This window comes from Pyrus communis, chromosome 10 (genome assembly GCF_963583255.1).
Source record: "Pyrus communis chromosome 10, drPyrComm1.1, whole genome shotgun sequence".
Lineage (NCBI taxonomy): Eukaryota > Viridiplantae > Streptophyta > Magnoliopsida > Rosales > Rosaceae > Pyrus > Pyrus communis.
The window spans coordinates 3,473,540-3,492,622 of record NC_084812.1 but is presented as its reverse complement, the minus strand read 5'-3'; the positions used below and the strand labels follow the sequence as shown (position 1 = coordinate 3,492,622).

The 19,083-nt window shown below is 36.4% G+C and overlaps 3 protein-coding genes across 4 annotated transcripts; 2 read left to right on the top strand and 1 right to left on the bottom strand.

The window, feature by feature from the left end:
- Positions 1-4,621: 4,621 nt before the first annotated feature.
- On the bottom strand, positions 4,622-5,248 carry LOC137746960 (pentatricopeptide repeat-containing protein At4g14820-like). Its single transcript, XM_068486962.1, has 2 exons — positions 4,934-5,248; positions 4,622-4,807 (listed from the first exon to the last, which is right to left on the bottom strand). The coding sequence occupies exons 1-2, from the start codon at positions 5,246-5,248 to the stop codon at positions 4,622-4,624; spliced, it is 501 nt and encodes a 166-aa protein (XP_068343063.1).
- A 7,060-nt stretch (positions 5,249-12,308) lies between these two features.
- Positions 12,309-12,701, top strand: LOC137746959 (E3 ubiquitin-protein ligase CIP8-like). The gene has a single exon (XM_068486961.1). The coding sequence runs from the start codon at positions 12,309-12,311 to the stop codon at positions 12,699-12,701; it is 393 nt and encodes a 130-aa protein (XP_068343062.1).
- Positions 12,702-15,285: 2,584 nt separating this feature from the next.
- On the top strand, positions 15,286-18,417 carry LOC137747493 (2-oxoglutarate-Fe(II) type oxidoreductase hxnY-like). 2 transcript variants are annotated; one of them, XM_068487615.1, is made up of 11 exons: positions 15,286-15,530; positions 15,642-15,837; positions 15,947-16,045; positions 16,181-16,232; positions 16,598-16,719; positions 16,804-16,904; positions 17,006-17,064; positions 17,293-17,349; positions 17,519-17,564; positions 17,889-17,968; positions 18,131-18,417. In XM_068487615.1, the coding sequence occupies exons 1-11, from the start codon at positions 15,423-15,425 to the stop codon at positions 18,219-18,221; spliced, it is 1,011 nt and encodes a 336-aa protein (XP_068343716.1). In that variant the 5' UTR covers positions 15,286-15,422; the 3' UTR covers positions 18,222-18,417. The 2 variants fall into 2 exon arrangements, with proteins under 2 accessions (XP_068343716.1, XP_068343717.1); XM_068487616.1 differs by having other exon boundaries at positions 15,396-15,530; positions 15,616-15,837.
- The last annotated feature ends 666 nt before the right edge of the window (positions 18,418-19,083 follow it).

The window sequence follows — 19,083 nt, the reverse complement described above, 5'->3', positions numbered from 1 at the left end:
TAACTCTTGTTCTGGTAACATTTTTCTTTCCGGTGTCATTGATGACAAGCCGATCGAGAAGGTGATTTATTTACGGAGGAAAAGAAATCGGGGACATGACACGTTATAAAGGCATGTATTTACTCCTGAAAAAGTGCAGATTATGCAGAATCCAAACAGCAGAATTGGCTGATTGTGTTGGTATGCAAAAGGATGTGCGTGTGAGTGGATGCGCCTCTAAGCAATTGTTCTTAGCACCCTGTTTCTATATATCATCATATCTAGTCCTAGATTGCAAAATAAATGCATAGAGATTTTGTTTGTTTGTTTGTAATAGGTATGGATTCTCTGGAGTAAATTCATTAACACAGTCATTGTTGAGGATCTGGTACTCTGGATTGGACACCAAGTCAACTTTTTGAAACTATTTTTACATTACTTAAGTAGATTATACCACTTATTTCTAAATGTGTTCAAATCCAATCCAAGACCCTAATCTGGTTGATTTCATAGCATTGGTGGATTGGATTCGACCTCTAAATTAAAAATTGACACGTTTGAATGCAATATGATGTTGGCTTTCTCTAAAATAAAAAAAAAAATTCCAATCTAAATTTGCTTAATTCGAACACTTAATTTCTTATATGCATTTGAAGCACAACGTCTAACTTTTTAAGAAAAATGATTTTCAGACTCTCTTTTTTTCTAGCCATTAAATTTAGTAAATCGTCAAAAGAAATCAAAGAAGAGAAACAAAGGGAATAAGTGTAAAATGAGAAAACATGAGTGCCTAAGTCATATCCTGTCTTTAGAACTTGTTTCTAAATTTGAGAACTATAAACATGAATAGAAGGAACCCATTCATGCATAATGCAATATTTATATACATTAGATGAACTTGAACACAGAGCATGATTTTCACCTTTATTCCTTGCTAGGAAACTTTGTTCATACGCGGTAGATGATTTCACATTGACATGTCAAAAGTAAAATAAATTTTTTATTTTGAGAATTTATTTTTGTCGTAAAGATAATTAATAATGATGAGCAACGTGCCTGGGAAATGAAATATTTCCGATAGCTGGTTGGGGAAAAAAAAAAAAATTATTTCCAAAAAAAATTTATGACGAGGACTTTTTCCTGTTGAAAATTATTATTTGTCACTGTAAAATGTCTTTTCCGACATCATTTAATCCTGACTCATGATAAATTCATTTTATAGCGACGGATATTCCTATCATGAAGAAGGTGGTGCTAAGCAAGTCCCTTGTGGCCATGTCTACTGCCAAACTTGCGTAGCAAATTGGCTCTCCAATTCTGACTCTTGCCCTCTCTGCCGCTCCACAATCATCCCGATCAACCCCAACAACTAATTAAATTAAGAGTTAATACTGTATACTTATAGAATTTTAGTTATTTAATTGGAATTTGTTCGTTTTTAGATGGGTTATTTTATACACATCCCACAATTTTATGAAAACATCTCATATTAAAAAAAATTCTATAAAATTCCAGCTTTGTCCCTCATTCTTCTGAAGCCACCCCACATTCCCACTCCAAAAAACAAAAAAAAAAGCACGCCTGGCAGCCCCAATTCGACAACCAAGTATATCTGATTACCTCCATAAACATCAGCCAGAAACCCTCATTTCGTTGGTTACAATCCAACACTTCGACTCACCAACGCTGATACTACTTTACCTTTATCACCTTTGTTGTTGAAGTTGTCGTCCTGCACAAGCCACCCCGTCGTAGCCCTTCTTTGTCTCTCACTCTAGAAAAACATAAAAAAAAGCCAGACATTTCTTCTAGAGTATCAGATGCAAATGCAATAGAGAGAGAGAGAGAGAGAGAGAGAGAGAGAGTTGTGCTATTGTGATGAGAAATTACGACTGGTTGGGCTTTTTTGCCTATGTTTGCATGAGGTGTTGCCACGGGCAAGGAATAGTTAGGTGGTTGGGGTTTTCTCTTTGTTAACTAACTTAAATTAAATAGGGGTAAAGGAGGAAATTTAAGTGAAAAAATTAAGGTGTGGGATGTCTTCATAAGATTGTGGGGTGTTAATAGAAGGGAAATTATTATTCGCACTCAAAAAATCTCATTTTGCATTCCAAATTTTTTATAATTAGATAGAAAATTACACTTATGAGGAGTGTAAAATAAGATTTTTGGAGTGCTAATAAAAGTTCCCTAATGAAATTACCCTTTTTAGATATGTATTTTTAAATTCAAATTAGATTATATAATTTGCTAACGGTGTTGGGGATGCTTTCGGCTCTAGGATAAATGATTGTCACATAAATTGAGTACTTTTCTTCTTTTGAAAAACTTAGCTCTCATAAATGAGAGATTATGTGAGTCAAACTACACACCATAACTCGTAATACGGTTGACTTATTCCTTCCTCTCTCTAAGAGCGATAAAAACATTTCAGTGTAAAAAATATGGCTAGGTACACTAAGTGATAATACAATTGGTTGGTAATTTTTTTTTCAAGTTTTCAACTAATTGTATTATTACACTTGGTATACAGAACTATATTTCTGACACACTGAAAAATCTCTCCACCCCAAGATCCTTCCAAGAAAATCCAATAAATTATTTTTATGGTTACAATCTTCAAATAAAGTGTTTAACAAAAGATTTAGATGTTTCTCAGAACCAGAGTCTCATGTGTCAACAAACATATGGTACTTAGATATCACGTATTTTATTATGTGCCCATATATAATTGTATTAAACGAGAAACATGAGGATTCGAGGACAAAGTGAAAAGTTTTGGAATATAGACAGATAATAAAGTTACAAAAACAATAATAAATTTGAATCATCTCAAAGAAAATAACAAATGTGAATGCTTTGGGTCAATCTAGTTGCAATATTATTTTTCAAAAGACAAATCACAGTTTTAACAAGGTTGCACTAGTATTGGAAGGTAAGCTATGAGTATTGTTTAAAATATTCATGAAATTATCAATATTTTTGTTGAAATATTTAAAAAATTAATGATCAATATGGAAATTGGGTAAGATGAAAATTTCATTATGTATAAGCATGATATTGAAAAATCAATGAATATCACCGATACACTATAGAAACTTTGCAGGAACCATTGCGTTGAACTTTTGAATTTTTTTGTTGAGAATTTTTTCTCTAATTTTAACTAAATCTGGATAATTTTTCTCGTTGTAAATTTTCATAATCTTCGTCGAAGACAATCGATATCTATAGCGATACATCCATTGATATTCCCACACACATCAATATTTTAAATATTAGCCATGGCTAGTGGCCATGCCGCTACTTTTATACTTTTTTTTCATGTTTGGAATTTTATTGTTTGACATTTGAATCATTTGTAAACCCCCGAATACCATGTTCCCTTAAATTGTATTTAATTTATATTTTGGGAACTTATAAGCTTTGTCAACTTATTAAGTATAAATTTATGTATTAAGTACAGAAAACTATGTTCCCTCCTAGTTTCATTATTATACATCAAGCTCATGCTTTCTACCTCAACATCTGCGGTGTGTAAAGCAGTATATAGACGTAGACATGAATCATGATTTTTAAAGTCCAATTTGTATCACAATCCGTAGAGAAGGTCTTTTATACGGCATACGGGGCTAGGGACAATGCGAGAGGGAGTTGGAACCAACAGTGTGTCACGATTAGCATCACAAATAAAAAAATGTGTGGTAAAAGGTTTTTTTGTGTCTGGATCTATATGAACACGTGATCCGATTATCAGATCCTATCAGCTCTTCAATCCACACCCTAGCTAGTAGAGGAGTTGAACTCTTATACCGTACATGCATTATTAACTAGCTATACACTTTTCACCCACAAGATACTATTTCGCGATACTGAAACACATGTTTTGAGCATCTTGATTCATTGTACTGTGATATTCTAAAGTATAATTTTTGTTATAAATAGGTCAAAGTTAGAGAGATAACATTTTAATGATAGGTGCGAGGCAGATGTAAATTGTCACACTGAAACTATAGCACAAGAGGATAACAAATAAATACAGAGGAATAGATGATGTTATTGATCTTTCTTTCTTTCTGTCTGTATATTTTTCTATCTCTTGAAAACATACAAAGTGCTCTATTTATATAGCAACTCCAAACTGATGCATTAACTGCACATTGAAGTTTACAACACTTCATTTGACAATACAAACTCCATGCATTTACAAATTCAATTTCACTTTGCATGGGCATTGAAAACTTCTGCCAAAGTATTGTGGGCATTCACTACCCACCAGCATTTTCAACACTCCCCCTTGGATGCCCACATATCAACATGAGTTGCCTCGTTAAAACCTTGCTTGGAAAAATCAGTGGGAAAAAACCATAACTAAGGAAAAAGAGTACAACTTTTCCTGGATTGTTGATATAGTGTCAAGTATGCTTATGTTGCCTCGTTAAAACCTTGATAGGAAAAATCCTAGTCGAAGGAAAAAGAGTACAACATGCATGTATCATGGGTAGGGCTGGAAAAAAATCCCAAAAATCCCAAACCAAACCGAAAAAATCCCGATCCCAAACCAAAAAAATCCCAAACCAAAATTCCCGAAAATTTCGGTATGTCATCCCGAACCAAACCGAAATTTTCGGTATGGGATTCGGTATTACATCTCCATTTTTTCGGTATTCCCATACCGAATGAAGTCATGGATTGCTTTCCCATAAGCCAACTTTCCAGCATGACCACAAGCTGAAAGAATGGCAGAAAGTATCATCTCATCTGGATCTGGCTCCGCATTAGAGTTCTTCATCTCTTCAAACAAAAGGAATGCAGTGTCGAAATGGCCACTCTGAAAACATCAGACCAAATCATACCCATTAATCATAATACTCCAGGCAACCACATCTCTGCGAGACATTTTATCAAACACCAACCGTGCATCCATGATCCTCCCACAAGCGGCATGCATTCTGACCAACCCGGTCTCCACAAACGGGTCCGAATGAAAACCCAACTTCCAAGCTACACCGTGAATCTCCATCCCTTCACTCAAAGCCGAAGCTCTGGCCACCGCCTTCAGCAGCGGCGGAATGCTGAACCTGTCCACCCTTACATCCTCCATCCTCATCCTCTCATACACCAAAAGGGCCTTATCGGGCTCAGCGCATCGTGAGAACTCGCGCAGGAGCTTGTTGCACAGATGGATTTGGGGTTTGGGGATTTGGTTGAAGATGGAAAGAGGGTAGTAGAGGCTCGGCGAGAGGGTGCAGGAGGAGAGGAGGACTGCCATTGAGGAAATGGCAGGTATGGATGTGCTTTGCAGTGATAAGACAGGAACACTAACTCTTAACATTTCGGGATTCCCGATTTGTCCCGAAATCCCGAAATTATTTCGGGATTCCCAAAAATTGGGATTCCCGAAAATTTGGTTTGGGATTGGTATTGAATTTGGGATTCCCAAAAATTTCGGTTTGGGAATCGGGACAAGGGTTTCGGTATGGGATCCCATACCGAACCACCCCTAATCATGGGTGCTCCCCTTGATATGTATCTCCCCCTGATTCCGCATTTTCCAAATTTAGCTGTTTGATAAGTCGACGTAATCCGATACTTTGCACTAACTTCTGAAACGTGCACTTTGGTAGAGATTTGATGAACAAGTCTGCCAGATTTTCATTTGAACAGATCTGTCTGACTTTAATAATTTTAGCCTTCTGAAGCTCATGTGCATTGAAAAACTTTGGAGATATGTGTTTAGTCTTATCGTCCTTGATGAATCCTTCCTTCATTTGGGCAACACAGACTGCATTATCTTCATGAATGACAATTGAATTATCTATCTTCGAAGTTAGACCACATGAATTCCGGATATGATGGATCATTGATCTTAACCAAGAACATTCACGACTTACTTCATGTAAAGCAAATATTTCTGAATGATTTGAAGATGTAGCAATTAATGTTTGCTTGGTTGAGCGTCATGAGATTGCTATATCTCCATTCTTAAACACATATCCAGTTTGTGAGCAGGTTTTATGCGGATCAGAGAGAAAACCAGCATCTGCATATCCAACAAGAACCTGGTCATTTGTGGAGTTCTTTGAGTAGAAGAGACCCATGTCTGTTGTCCCATGAAGGTATCACAATGCATCTTAGATACCCTTCTAATGGCGAATTGTTGGAACAGAACTATACCTTGCTAACAAGTTAACTGAAAAAGCTATATCTGGTCTAGTACATTGTGCTAAATACAACAAAGCACCTACTGCACTCAAATATGATACTTCTGGACCAAGGACCAGTTCATCATCTTCTTTTGGACGAAATGAATCTTTCTTAATGTCAAAAAAACGAACGATCATTGGCGTGATAAGTGGATAAGCCTTGTCCATACCAAATCACTTCATAATTTTTTCAATGTAAGCTGATTAGTGGACCAAAATTCCACTAGCACAATGCTCGATCTGCAGGCCGAGATAAAATTTTGTTTTTCCAAGGTTTTTCATTTCAAATTCAATTTTCAGATATTCAACAGTTTTATTGAGCTCTTCAAGAGTTCCAACTAGGTTCATATCATCAACATATACTGTCACTATAGTGAATACAGAATTGGATTTCTTAATGAACACACAAAAGCAAATAACATTGTTGATATACCCTTCTTTGATCAAATACTCACTGAGACGATTATACTACATTTGTCCAGATTGTTTCAGCCCATACAATGATCACCTTAATTTGATCGAGAGCATACCTCGTGGTTTGTTACTTGTTTCAGGCAACTTAAGTCCTTCTGGGACTTTCATATATATGTCAGTATCTAATTCTCTATATAGATATACGGTGATGACATCCATAAGTCGCATGTCAAGTCTTTCTGAAACCACTAAATTTATTAAGTAACGGAACGTAATTGCGTCCATTACAGGAGAGTATGTCTCCTTATAATCAATTTCAGGTCTTTGAGAAAAGCCTTGTGCAATGAATCGTACTTTGTATCTTGCAATCTTGTTTTTCTCATTGCGTTTCCTTGTGAATACCCATTTGTAACCCATGGGGTTTACACCAGGCAGGGTTTGGACTACTGGTCCAAAAACATTCCGCCTTTCCAAGGAATTTAATTCTGCCTGGATTGCATCTTTCCACTTAGGCCAATTATGCCTCTGTTTGCATTCATCAACAAAGTGGAGCTCAATAGCATCATTTAAGATGATTTCAGTAGCTACTGCGAATGCAAACATATCATCGATGATTATTTCATTCCGATCCCACAATTCATTTGTACATGCATAATTTATAGAGATTTCTTTACTTTCATGTACTTCTGTCTCTTCAGGGATATGTGTCTCATCAAAGACATTTTCTTTTTCTTGAAGTCCAGAATCATGAATTATGGATTTGTCATTCATTTTCTCTTCCTGAATGATTTCATTTGGATTCAGTTGTGTCATCGACTTTCTCTTTTAAGGGGTTGAATCTTTTGAACCTGGGGGTCTACCACGCTTAAGGCGTGCACCAGATGAATCATTCGCTGTCACTTTATTTTGTCCAACAGGGACATCAATTCTTACAGGTGCATTTGCAGCTGGTATATGTAATTTTGTCACTTTCATAGCATCATTAAATGCATCTGGCATTTGATTGGCAATGCTTTGAAGATGAACAATCCTTATCACTTCATTTTCACATTGAATGTTGCGAGGATCAAAATGAGACAAGGTGGAAACAACCCATATCAGCTATTTCCGTTCTTCTGGAACGATCTTTTCTCCCCCTAACAACGGGAAGACTGTCTTATCAAAGTGACAATCAACAAAACGAGCTGTAAACATATCACTTATCAAGGGTTCCAAATATTTAATGATTAATGGTGAATCAAAACCCACGTAAATTCTCAACCTACGCTGAGGTCCCATTTTAGTGTGTTGCGGCTGTGCAATAGGCACATAAACAGCAGAACCAAAAACTCATAAATGTGAAATGTTTGGTTGATGTCCAAACACGAGTTGTACTGAGAAGTATTGATGGTTGGCTATAAGTCTCAATCGAACCAATAATGCAGCATGTAAGATGACATATCCCCATGCAGAGACTGACAATTTAGTTTTCATAAGCAGAGTGCGAGCTATTAACTGAAGTTGCTTGATCAATGCTTCTGCTAAACCATTTTGAGTATGGACATGAGGAATAGGGTGTTCAACATCAATGCCCAATGTCATGCAATAATCATCAAGGGTTTGAGATGTAAATTCACCAGCGTTATCAAGTCGGATTAACTTAATGGGATAATCTGGGAACTGTGCTCATAACTTAATTATTTGAGCAAGAAGTCTCGCAAAGGCTACATTCCGAGTAGACAAGAGACAAACATGTGACCATCGGGTAGATGCATCAACCAAAACCATAAAATATCGAAATGGTCCACATGATGGTTGAATAGGCCCACAAATATCCCTTTGAATTCTTTGCAGAAATGATAGAGATTCAACATCAACATTTAGTTGTGATGGTCTAATTACCAACTTCCCTTGAGAACAAGCTTTGCAAGGGTTATCATTTGAGATAGCAATGTGTCTGCTCACTAATGGATGTCCATTCTAGTTGGTAATGATCCTACGCATCATGGTAGATCCTGAATGACCAAGACGGTCATGCCAAAGCATGTAAACTTTTGAATCAATGAACTTCTGGTTCATGATAGTATGTGTTTCAGTTGTCCTTATATATGTATAATACAATCCACTCGACAAACCACACAACTTCACCAATATACGCTTTTGGGTATCATTGGAGGTAATGTATAGATACTCCACATTTTCTGCACTTTTCGTTTCAATGTGGTATCCATTTAAGCGTATGTCTTTGAAACTCAACAAATTTCGAGTAGATTGAGTAGCATACAATGCATTCTATATGAACAATATTGTTCCATTTGGTAACATAATCTGGGCTTTCCCTGAGCCTTTAATTACATCTGAAGGTCCTGATATTGTTGTTACCCTACTCTTGTAAGTATTAAGCTTGAGAAATATTTTCGATCACGAAGTATTGTATGTGTGGTTGCGCTGTCTGCAAGACAAATATCTCTGCCATTTCTCATGTTCTGAGAATAATCATAGTTTTTATCCATACTTTATGAGTAAATGGAATCACAGTTAACAAACAATTTATAACAGGAAATGTCACTTTTATTGAATTGAAATGCTAGTTTTCAACATAATAAAAGTACATCAAACATAAATGATTTAGTCAAACCGGTATACTTCATTCCCCATTTCCACAATAAAGTCTGAACCATCTAGGTGGGTTGTGTTCAACTGCCCTGATAAGTCAAACACTGGATCAGGTATATCCATTGGTTTAACCTGGTCGAGAAAATTAGTCTCGACACCCTTCTCCTTGAGGGAGGCTTGATACAGATCCACCAGATGTTTTGGGGTACGACAAGTACGCGCCCAATGCCCATTGCCACCACACCTATGGTAGGCTCCTTCAGAATTCCTGGAAGTATTGTTCATATAAGCTTTGCCTTTGTGGCGATTCACATTTTTAAAGCTCGGGCTTGAATTATGCCTCGGAACCTAGTTGTGAAACTGAACTCCTTGGTTCTTGCCTTTCCTATTCCACCGACCTCGCTTATGGTCACGTCCTCGTTTATGATTATCACCACCAGAGGATGTGGCGTTCACTTCGAGGGAAGTAACATTCATTTTTGGGAATGGTGCAGATCCAATAGGTTGGGAATGATGGTTTTTCATCAGGAGCTCATTATTCTGTTCAACTACTAGAACACAAATATCAGCTGGCTGTACTCAGTGTAGCCTCGCGCTCTATACTGCTACTGCAGGAGCACGTTAGAGGTATGAAATGTGCTGAAAGTCTTTTTCAGCATATGTTCCTCAGTAATAGTATCCCCATAGAGCTTCATCTGAGAGGTAATTCTGAACAACGTAGAATTGTATTCTGCTACTGACTTGAAGTTCTGGATCCTCAGATGAGTCTACTCATAGCGGGCCCTTGGAAGAATCACCGTTGTCTGGTGATTGTATTTGTTTCTTAAGGCATTCCAGAGAGCTAACGGATCTTCAACCGTTAAGTACTTGCTTTTTAGCGCCTCATCAAGATGGTGACGAATGAAAATCATGGTCTTCGCCCGATCTTAAGAGGATGAGATGTTTTCTTCCCTGAAGGTATCTCCAAGATTTCCTGCTTCCAGATGGATCTTGGTATCCAGTACCCAGGTAAGGTAATTCTTACCGATAATATCCAGGGCAGCAAATTCAAGCTTCGCCAAGTACTCCATTTTCTTTTCTGGAAGAAAATGAGATGTGTAAGAACTTGTAATAATATGTATCCCTGGAGGAATATAATGTTAAAACTTCTAGTTCTTACAAATATTTCATTTTGATCTTCAGGCCAAAATGATAAGCACTCGAAACTTTTGGCTCGAGATTTTCAGGGTAAATGAGGAGGGCAATTGTACCGCACCATTCTCATTGAAATAATGTAACATAGAATGGGCGATTATTCTGCACCACTCAAGTAGCAAGAAATTTTAAATATGCAGAGTAGGGTAGGCGATTATACCGCACCACCTAAAATTGCAATGAAATTAAACGACAGGCAAATTTAAATATGCTGAGTAGGGTGGGCGATTATACCTCTCCACCTAAAATTTGCAGTAAAATTAAATCTGCAGTCCAAGATAGGCGATGATACCGCACCGTCTTGGATCGTAGTAAGAATAAATTTGCAGTTCAAGATGGGCGATTGTACCGCACCATCTTGGATTGCAGTAAAATTAACATAAATATTGGGTTAGTAATCAATCTCTACACCAAATAAAAAATCAAAGATGTATGTAACCGTTAGGTTGAAAACTAAGAGCAGACATGGAGCAAACAGTTCGTCGCGAGGGTATACCGTGCAGTTGAGGCAGAGGAAGAAAATGAACAGTAAAAACCTTAGGGGAAACATTTTTTTTTCTTTCTTTCGTTTGGCGAAGAGAAATAAGAGAATGATTATATTTTAGAGACTCATGCTGATAATGTGTTATAAATAAGTCAAAGTTAGAGAGATAAGCTTTTAATGATAGGTGCGAGGCAGATGTAAATTGTCACATAGAAACTATAGCACAAGAGGATAACAAATAAATACGAAGGAATAGATGATGTTATTGATCTTTCTTTCTTTCTGTCTGTATATTTTTCTATCTCTTGAAAGCATACGAAGTGCTCTATTTATAAAGCAACTCCAAACTGATGCATTAACTGCACGTTGAAGTTTACAGTACTTCCTTTGACAATACAACCTCCATGCATTTACAAATTCAATTTCACTTTGAATGGGCATTGAAAACTTCTGCCAAAGTACTGTGGGCATTCACTACCCACCAGCATTTTCAACAATTTTATCATTGCAAACCTAATTTAGTAAAGTTAGCTACAACATGACACTATTTGCATCTAAGTTCAAAACTCTCTCTAATTTAACTAAATTTAATGAAATTATCTTATCATTTTCAAAAGAAAAAGCATAATATGATCCCTTCACCTATATTATAACATGTCGCATGTGACAGTATTCAGTTTCACTATCTCCAGTAATTTTTGGACATTAAATACACGAGGTACAAGACTTGCAATTTTTATTTTATTTTATTTTTTTGAACTAACGATATTTCTACACTAAGGGGGTGAGAGAGTGAATTAAGCCTCATAATAGGTTAGCAATAATGTGGTTCACATTCATATTTGGTAATAATCAAACTTAACACATCTCACTTGCAAAGTTTAATTAAAAATATTATCTTTTAAGTTAAGGTACACTGCATATATTTATATATAAATGTACTTGACTAGCCGATCCAATTGGGTGTGAGTCAGACTACCACAAGTCAAATTTGCACAGTCTAAACCTAGTAAACACTTGACCCCATGGTTTTAGACCCAATTGCCAATCTGCTAGCCAGACACGCTTGGTCAGGTTCGTACACATTCCTCCACATAATAGTCAATTACTTCCTGAATGATTCGTCTAATACTATTCTTATCATGTTTTTGTATCATATTTTTATACCATTTTAGATGGTATTTAATGTAGACAGCTACATCATTTGAATTAATCAAATTTTTAAATTTAGTTCATTATTTAATAAACTAATAATTAAGAAAAACTAGTTAATTAAATAATGATTATGGTATACGAGAAGTCTTTATCCTTCATTTTCTTGGGTTTTGCAAATTTTTCATTCTCTCTCTCTATAAATATAGCATCTTCTACCTCTTGTTCACTGAATTTAGATATCTTTTTCATCCGTGTCCAAAGCCAAAAAAACCCTAAAACTTTCCATGGCAACTGTATTTTCAGATCAACTGCTCAACACCATATCAACTTACCATATCGACCTTGATGAATTTGATCTGGATGAAGCTTTAACTTTGTCTTTTGCTGAGAATTCCAATTCTGCCCACTGCAATAATAACAGTATCATTGCAGCATCGAATTCAACCTGCAGCTCCTTGATAGTTGAATGCATGCCAAGTCCTGTTACTGCAGTCGATGATGTTTGTGCGGTTTGCATGGAAGGACTGCAATCAGGTGGTGAGGAGGATCACAATATTATTGGTAAACAAGTCCCATGTGGCCATGTATTTCATGCCACGTGTATCTCCTCCTGGCTTGTCGCCTGCAACTCTTGCCCTCTCTGCCGCTCCCCCATGATCCCCGCCGTCGAACAGTGACTTTGCAGTTTGCGCCATCCCATTTAATTTTTCTGCAGTTCGTTTATGTAATTATTTATAGGTTTGGTTTGCCGCACCAAAATTAATTTGTAGTACTCTTTAGTAGAAATTGATTCAAGTGTTTTTCAAATAATAATAATTATTAAAAGAATGGTTAGAAAATACTACAAACAAACATGTATCACCCGATTTTATTTGTTTTTATGAAGATAACATTTTTTTTTCTTTTTCTTTTTGATTGAACAGAAAGTTGACAATTTAATTGGATAATCAAGTTTTGGCCTTTCGTAATAATTTAGCAAGTCATTCGGCTAGCAATTTGTTATAGTGTGACTGTTACATCATTGTGCATTGTCACATATCTTCGCAATTATTCTGTCAAGTTGAGAGTGTTATATATCTTTTAGTGCAAGTGGTATTTTCTACAAATGTACACTATAAAGAGGGGAAGTTTGAATTCGAAACGTAATGGATTAAAGAGAAAGACCCTAACACAGAGCAATCCACCGCTTGCATATAGTGTAAACCCTTGAATTTGCTAAAAATGTGTTAACCTTCAATTCCTAAGTTTTGTCTCATAACTCAACAACCAAGAGTTCCAATTATTTACATATTTCGTTGTGAATGTAGTTTTTTGTTGCCATATATTACTCCAGAAGTTAGTCATATGCTTTATACGTCATGTAGCTCTTTGTAGACAAATATTCCTGAAGTTGGTCATATACTCTGTACATCATAGAATTAACGAAAAGCCAAAATGAAAGTTCTGAGGACTAAGTGAAAAGAAAAAATTATTTTAAGGGAGGACATTGCTCAACTTTTCAAATATTTATGCTATACTAAATGTCATAAATTATAATATAAGGTATGGGCGAAAACAACAAATGCTGATATAACAATAACTTGAAAAAGTTGTACTAGACACCTGGGAGGCAGCACCCAGGGCCGGTTCAAAAAGTGCAACCTTGATTGGCTAAACGTGTGTTGAACGTTACATAGATATATTTTGGATGTTCAACTTTAATTAATTTGTATTCCCACCACTTTAACATTTTTTGACAGATAAAACCAAAAGAATTTGTTCATAAAAGGTAGCAAACTTGGGTTTGCGTAGATTTTATAATTTTTTAGTGAAGAAATCCCAACAAAAATTTAAATAATTTGTATTCCCACCACTTTAACATTTATTGACATATAAAATCAAAAGAATTTTTTGATAAAAAGTGGTAAATGTGACTTTGAGCAGATTTTATAATTTTTTTTTTTTTTTTTTTTTTTTTTTTAGGGAAGAAATCCCAACAAAAACATTATGAATTTGATCATACAATTGTTTTTTAGCCATTATAAAAAGTAAACTTACTAGAATGAGATTAATAGGAGAAAGACAAATACGATTTGAGAGCCACCAATCACCATCACTTGGTCAAATGTAGCACAATCTTAACAATATATATATATATACACACACACAACAACAACAACCAAGTCTTGTCTCATTGAGTATAGTCAGTTGTTTGAATCCAAGAATGCTAATGCGCTTGGTTTTGCATCAATTCTTTCGTTAGCTCCAAGTACACCAAATATTTTCTTAAATCTATTTCCATGTTTTTCTATATCTCCCTCTATCCCCTTTTCATTGAGCATCCTTCATAGTTGCATCTTCTAACAAAAGTATCTATATGTTTCGGTTCACGTGTCCAAAACATCTTAACCGATTTTCTCTCATCTTATCTTCAATTACAACCACCCCTACACCACCTGGATATTCTTGTTCTTAATGCTATCATCCTTGTGTGCTCACCCATCTAAATCTCACCACTATATTTAAATATAGAAGAACATTATGACAAAAAAAAATACAGAGATTAAAATTTGACAACGGCCATTAAGGACAGTTTCGATTACCATTTTGGCCCAAAATCAGTAAAACTCTGGATCACGACTAACTCAAAATAAAAGGGGGAAATGGGTCGACTACCTCTTTTTTAGCCTAGATTGCTGGGTCGCTCCTGTGAATAATCTACCAAAAAAGAAAAGGTGACCCAAAAAAATAAACAACAAAATTGACTAGTCTTAACAATTAAATGTTTGTTTTGTTGTTAAGAATATGTATCCATATCTTATTTGTTTGACTTACATTTTGATGAGACTCCAAACACAACTGTGTGGTGCAAGTAATTCATCATTGTTCTAACATGTGCAAATACTAATACTATAACTTGAAATATAAGCTCGGGCTGTTCCGAATGAAGAAAGAAGGAACAGAATCACTGGCGAGTCGTCTGTGTTTCACTTGAGCAAAGACAACTTACTTTTGAACCAGAACACGAATTGATTTATGCTCTGGCGAGAAAAGGTTTGAAACTCCTCACTCGAATTTGAACTTCTACACACGCATTTTTGGGCAGCCAACTCTACTTTAACGATTTGACTTTTAGTGTAAAATATACGTTACAACCGCACATGGCACCCGCATAAATGTGTGGTGGCAAACCCGTCCAGCTCCACGTACACAAAGAAGAGACAGAACAACGTACATAAGGCGGCAAACAAAGCCAGCAAAATAGGCGGCTAACCAGAATTACATAAAAAAAACCGAGGATAGTGCGTGGTCTCATTGCCCACGTGAGCTTTTTCGTTAAAAAAACCCAAAAGATTGTCCTCCACAGTCGATTTCATACACTGACTTCTCAAGTCCTGCCACTTGAGTTTCCCCGGAAAATGGCAACCCAAATCACAAACGGCGACGGAGTTGCCAGAGTCTCCGCCCTCAACTGCATCGATCCCTCGAGCCCCGACACCCACCAATCCGTCTCTTTACTCAAACAGGTTAGAAACTTACGACTCCCGCATAAATTCTTCAACTTTTTTCTGGGTTTGACGATTTTCTGTTTTTCTAATCTGGGTAGTGAAGAAAAACTAAATTCTGGGTTGTTTTAGGCGTGTTTGGATTGCGGGTTTTTCTACCTGGTGAATCATGGAATAAGCGAGGAGTTCATGGCGAAGGTGTTTGATCAGAGCAGGAGGCTTTTCGGATTGCCATTGAGTGCAAAAATGGAGCTTTTGAGGAACAAGAATTACAGGGGATATACCCCTTCTCTCGACGAGCATCTCGATCATGAAAACCAAGTTCACGGTTTGTATTAAACCACTAGGAAAGTACAAATTCTGGTTGTTTCTTTGTGGATTAAAATTCAGGGTTTTTGTTCTTCTTTCATAAAATTCGGGTTTTGTTCGATGAGTAGGAGATTACAAGGAGGGGTATTACATAGGAGTTGAGCTACAAGAAGATGACCCAGAAGCTAAAAAGCCGTTTTATGGGCCTAATGTTTGGCCTGCTCCAGGTAAATAACTGCAAGATGTGGAATTGAATTCTGGATTTCTAGCAAAATTTGGTTTTATAGTGCCCTTTCGTACTTTTAGCATCTAGCAATAGAAGGGTGTTATTGATCTTTTCGTACTATTTGTTTTCGTTGTAGAAGTGTTGCCGGGGTGGAGGGAGACCATGGAGGATTATCATAGACAATGCTTGTAAGTTGTGCACTTGTACTTAGCAACTACATATGTTTTGTATGATCAGAGTGCTTGTGCATGTGTCTCGACGGGCATGTGATCAATGTTTGTTCCATGTTAGAAATCGTTGTTTTCCCTTTTGGCATTTTAAATAGTGGCTTTTACTCATATCTGCTGCCAAGTTTGCAACTCTGTTCAGCAGAATATTGTAGTGTCGATTGCTATGAGAATATCCCTTATGTTAGTGACAAGTTTTTAGGATGAATGATTGATTAGTTTCATAACTTTCAATAATCCTTTTCCATATTTCTTCTTCTAGATTAGTTCTTTCTAGAGTGGATGATAAGCATTGAGGAGACCTGTTTTCATGAAAATCATTTCAGGGAGGTGGCTAAGTCAGTTGGTAGGCTTGTGGCCCTTGCTCTTGATCTCGACATCCATTTCTTCGACAAACCAGAAATGCTTGGCGAGGCTATAGCAACACTGCGTTTACTACACTATGATGGTAAATTTCAATCAAAAGTTCTGTAACTTTAATTTGATCCTACAACTATTTTAACTCCTAAGACGATGTTCATTTGTTATATAGGTCAAGTTTCTGATCCAGCGAATGGAATTTTTGGAGCTGGAGCTCATTCGGACTTTGGTTTTATAACCCTATTGGCAACAGATGATGTTGCAGGTCTCCAAGTAAGAGTGCTGCTGTGAACTCAAGCTATATTACCATTGTTAAGAAGGCAGGTGTAACTATTGCATTATTAATCTGTTATTCTACCTATATCTCTTTGCAGATATGCAAAGATAAGGATGCAAAACCTCAAATATGGGAATATGTACCACCAATAAAAGGGTTAGTCATTCTACCCTCCGGGGAAGATTGATATCATTAAAGTGGCTTAATTCTGGCTGACTCATATGTGCTATAGTTATATCCTTCCTTGCGGATATATGCTTCATTGCTAGTAGCATGTTTGGAACGTTTCACGATTTTATATTTGCCACCATAGTAGCAAATATAATGCAAAGGCACCTTTTTAATTCAGTATGGTAACATTCTTTTTTCTGTTTATTACTTCAGTGCATTTATAGTGAATATTGGTGACATGCTGGAACGCTGGAGCAACGGCATTTTCAAGTACAGCACGCATCTCTTAGTTCTGTCTGCATTATATGCTCATAGAAGATGAATGCTGGCATTTTGGAGCTGTGCATTTCATTTGGATCTTATTATATGTACATTCTCCTTTTAGAATTTTTGTGTTCAACTATTGTGATGCATACTCCTGCTTTGTTTTTGTGCTCAGGTCCACATTGCATAGAGTTGTAGGGAACGGTCAAGACAGATACTCTGTATGACTCCTCTTCTTCTTTACTTTTTCTATTTCATGGCGTACTAGACTACATCAGTTTCAGTGTTTTTATGCTGTGTAAGATTATTTTGTTCGTTGTGTCTATCATTTGGTTCAAATGTAAACCGTCAATTTCACTTATTGTATCTGTGCCTGAATTGTACATAAGCTCAATTACTTGATTTTTGTTTTCTTTTCTCGGGATTTACATGGCATTCGTTATGTTAACTTTCACATATATGATATACTAATTTTTGTTTTCTTTTTTACAGAACATTCTTTCGGATTTGGAATCAATATCTCATTTGCTTCTTTTCTTTGGCAGATCGCATACTTTATGGAACCAAGTCACGATTGTCTTGTTGAGTGTTTGCCTACGTGCAAATCTGAAAATAACCCTCCCAAGTAAGTTCCGACACAAATATTATGCTGGAACTATTGTATAGCTATTTTAGCAACTCAAATTTTATGCGGCCAAAGGATGGCGGTTTTGAAATTCGAATCATAAAGCATTTAGAGTGATATTCTCACTGTTCATTGCATTCCTGTATCTGTCTACTTTTCCAGATTTCCCCCGATCTTGTGCCGCACTTACCTGAGCCAGCGCTATTACGACACTCACGCTGATCTGAATGTCTACACCGAACATAACAAATAATTTTGTCAGTTCTGCTGCAATTGAAGATGATTCCTCATTCTTCTAAGCTAGCTATCATAAGTTTCGATATAGTTCAACGATTGCTGTACTCGATAATCGCTACGTCACTGTTCAAATCGTATCCCTCTGTAACTTCATATAACCTTGTAATCTGGTACCCTACCACAAGAAAATTTCAACCATTTTTGTTGCAGAATCTGTATCTAACAGGCCTAGTACGGAACAGATGGTTCGTTCTAAATTAACGGTACTGTAGAGTGTGTCGTACGCCTGCATATTCGGGGTTCATGGTAAAACTGGGTGCGGCAGGAAGTCGTCCATAGTTATAATTAAAGAGTACTCCCTCAAATAATTAATGCCTTTTTAATCAAAATAGTTCCTGAAATTAACATAACTTATCTTTTTGGTACTTAATAATTAAAGTCGATAAAGTGGCCCCTGAGGTTGGTCCATTGTAAATCATTTTAGTTATTTTGTAAAAAAATCTCTCAATATCCTTGTTGAATTTTCACCTGAAATATCATGTAATCACCTTTTTAAGGGCATTTTTGTCAAACGAACCCCAATACTTAACGATAATATTGAAAAAAAATTTCACGAAATAATCAAAATGATTTACGTGTACAATCTTAAGGACCATATCGATTTTTAATGGCAGGAACTAAAACGAAGAGTTACACCAATCATATCATTTTGGGTCAAACGCCGATCTTTAATATCAACACTTTATATAGCTTTACCTGGTTTTTAGCCATGCTAGTGCTGTAATGGTTGAATGATTGGAAAGGAACCCACCTTCTCCTTTGTATCTTTGGTGCCACTTATATTGATCCATTTGCTTTTGGAAAATAGCGTTTCAACA

Coding starts and splice junctions, on each gene's coding strand:
- LOC137746960 (XM_068486962.1), bottom strand. CDS start 5,248: ATGGCAGTCCTCCTCTCCTCCTGCACCCTCTCGCCGAGCCTCTACTAC. Junction 4,808..4,933: donor CGTTTGTGGAGACCGGGTTG/GTCAGAATGCAT, acceptor TGATGTTTTCAG/AGTGGCCATTTCGACACTGC.
- LOC137746959 (XM_068486961.1), top strand. CDS start 12,309: ATGGCAACTGTATTTTCAGATCAACTGCTCAACACCATATCAACTTAC.
- LOC137747493 (XM_068487615.1), top strand. CDS start 15,423: ATGGCAACCCAAATCACAAACGGCGACGGAGTTGCCAGAGTCTCCGCC. Junction 16,046..16,180: donor TAATGTTTGGCCTGCTCCAG/GTAAATAACTGC, acceptor TTTTCGTTGTAG/AAGTGTTGCCGGGGTGGAGG. Junction 17,065..17,292: donor TATGTACCACCAATAAAAGG/GTTAGTCATTCT, acceptor TTATTACTTCAG/TGCATTTATAGTGAATATTG.